Source organism: Berghia stephanieae, chromosome 2 (assembly GCF_034508935.2).
Source record: "Berghia stephanieae isolate SIO BIC M18660-M18661 chromosome 2, UCSD_Bste_1.3, whole genome shotgun sequence".
In the NCBI taxonomy this organism is placed as follows: domain Eukaryota; kingdom Metazoa; phylum Mollusca; class Gastropoda; order Nudibranchia; family Aeolidiidae; genus Berghia; species Berghia stephanieae.
Genome location: NC_088361.1, coordinates 118,844,184 through 118,846,683, shown reverse-complemented (window position 1 = coordinate 118,846,683; position 2,500 = coordinate 118,844,184). Strand labels below are relative to the sequence as shown.

The window sequence follows — 2,500 nt, the reverse complement described above, 5'->3', positions numbered from 1 at the left end:
TTCAGAGGGTGACACACATTTTTACAACTTTTGATAGAGGACATAACACTTAAATTGCGAGACTTTCTTTAAAGTCTTAATTTTATGAATTGTATTATTGTATAGCTCGATGTTTTCAAGAGAGATGTTTTACCACAACGACTCACAAGAGTTACATTGCTGTTCTTTTTGTTTGTTTGTTTGTTTATTTTGTTTTGTTTTCATTTTGTTTTGCTTAGTTTGGTTTGCGTTTTTTGGGGGTTTTTTTTAAATTGTGCCTCTTGTTGAAAACCAGACATCATGCTTGGTAAGAGCAAAATGGAACGAGAACATTTAACTGATTGATCAACTGACCAGATTAAAAGTTGTTTACCTGATGGAGACTCTATCTCAGCATATATATTTCCTCTTTTTGTGGTGTTTAAGTTCAAAATAAGCTTGATATGCTCCAAGAAATTCACTTCGTTTTCTTGACTTTTGCAGCCATCTGTCTGAATTTCGACTTCAACTTGATTACCAGATGTAAAATTTCTGCAGAAGAGTAAATTTCAATGACATAATGTGTCCGACACTAACAATTGCTTGCTACAATTTTAATACAATTCTAAAAGTACTCTACCATCAGATGTAACAGACTCAGCTATCCAAATCACTGCTAGGTAAACAGATAGGCAAGGAAAAGAAATATCGGTTTCACCCTGTTTTTATGTGACGCAAGTGCTATTGAGCTATCGGAAATCCCGTGGTGACTAATGTAAAGCGCCAAAATGCTACTCGAAGCCCGGAACCCAGAAAAAAAGCATCGGGTTAACAAAAACTGTTTTTTTTCCCTGAATGGATCTACGTTATTCCATTTCTTGATACATGAAAGGATAGCTCCGTAATTTGGGCACTCAACTCACACGTAACAAATTCAAAATTATGTGACATCGATTATTGGACACTCTTGTCACCAAAAGGGTAATTTTGTCGCTGGGTCTAAATTAGATCTGGCCGAAAAACTCTGTAATAAATGATAATCTTAACCAAACGTTAATATTATTTATTTAATCCTCTTCGGGCCTTGAGAGACATAGGGCTTCTACCAGACATCTCCAATTTTAGCGATCGGCTGCTTTTGCGGTTGCTGTATTCCAGGACAGGACTGCTTCCTTTATTTCTTTTTCCATGGTCTTTCGCCAGGTATCTTTAGGTCTCCCCTGAATTGTCTTCCCATCTGCTGTCCAGTACAGGGGCTGTCTTGGGAAGTGACCTTTTCCCATTCTGGACACATGACCCAGCCAACGCCATTTTCTTATTTTTATTTGGCATACAATGCGAGTGCAGTCAGCTTCCTTTAATAGACCCACTGTTTTTATTTTTGTAGGCCAAAATATGTTGACAATCTTTTTTATACACTTGTTTTGAAAGGTTTCTAGTGTCTGTGTAATGTCATTTTCCAGTCTTTACTTCCATAAAGCAGTACACGTAAAATATTGTTTTTGTACATTTTCAGTTTAGTCTTTCTCAAAATTTTCTTTGATTTCCAAAAGCTTTTCAGCGTGCCGCTAGCTTGGTTTGCCTTTTGGATTCTGTTCTTGATGTCATGTTCTGCATTCCCGCCGACTGTTATTTTAGATCCAAGGTAGGAGAACTCTGTTACATTGTCAATTATATGCTCATCTGTCTTAATTTCACTGTCATGTTTTGGATACACCCTCATGAACACGGTCTTATCGAAATTTATTTTCAGTCCTATTTTCGAGGCGTTCTTGTGTAGTACGTTTAGTTTTTGAGCCTTCTCTGTTTGTACTGGACACCAACGCGATATCGTCTGCGTTGTTTATATCTTCCAGAAAGGATGTCAGTGTCCAGCGAATGCCTTTTTTCTTTCCATCAATTGTATTTTTCATGAGTTTCTGCTTCTGGGATATCTGTGTAAGAAGATGGGTCTGGTCGGTTCAGAAGGTTTGCGAAATATTTCTCCATCTTTCAATTTTCTCCTTTTCGTCTGTGATGACACTTCCATTTTGGGATTTTAATGGTTTCTCTTGACCAAAATGTCTGTTTCCCCGAGAGCTTTTTTTGTAATTTTGTATAGTGTTTGTGAGTTTTGTCTTATAGCTTCATTCTCTGCTTCAGTTGCTAAATTTTCTGCATAATCTCGTTTGTCTTTCCTAGTGGATTTTTCCACTTCTTTATCCTTGAATGAGTAATTACTGGAAAGCCTTTCTTTCAGTTGAGGGGATTTAGCGTTCAAGATATTTAGTTTGATTTTGTGTGTGTGTGATTTTTTTGGGGTTAAAGAGCTCCCATGACCCTTCTGATATCCATGTCTCTGTATTGGATTCATTGCCGACGCTTGCGTTTAGGTCTCCAATGAGCTATCGTGCCTTGGTATATTTTCAACAGCTATTCTTAAAATATCATAGAATACTTCCTTGTTTTCTTCATCTGCATCCTCTGTGGATGCGTAACATGTGGGGATTGATAATATGGTGTTTTGCGAGCTATTTTGTGTAGAGAATACTATCATTTCTAG

The 2,500-nt window shown here is 37.2% G+C and overlaps 1 protein-coding gene across 21 annotated transcripts in view; it reads right to left on the bottom strand.

Annotated features, from left to right (window-relative positions):
- The window catches only part of LOC144966408 (neuroendocrine convertase 1-like), a 74,074-nt gene that overhangs the window by 20,933 nt on the left and 50,641 nt on the right, over nucleotides 1-2,500 (bottom strand). For all 21 annotated transcript variants that reach the window (XR_013644208.1, XR_013644214.1, XR_013644213.1 and 18 more), the window contains exon 15: nucleotides 353-510. Coding sequence is in view for 10 of the 21 variants with exons in the window: in XM_078902824.1 (XP_078758950.1) it covers nucleotides 353-510 (158 nt within the window). In the remaining 11 variants the exon portion in view is untranslated. The remainder of the gene's footprint in view (nucleotides 1-352; nucleotides 511-2,500) is intronic.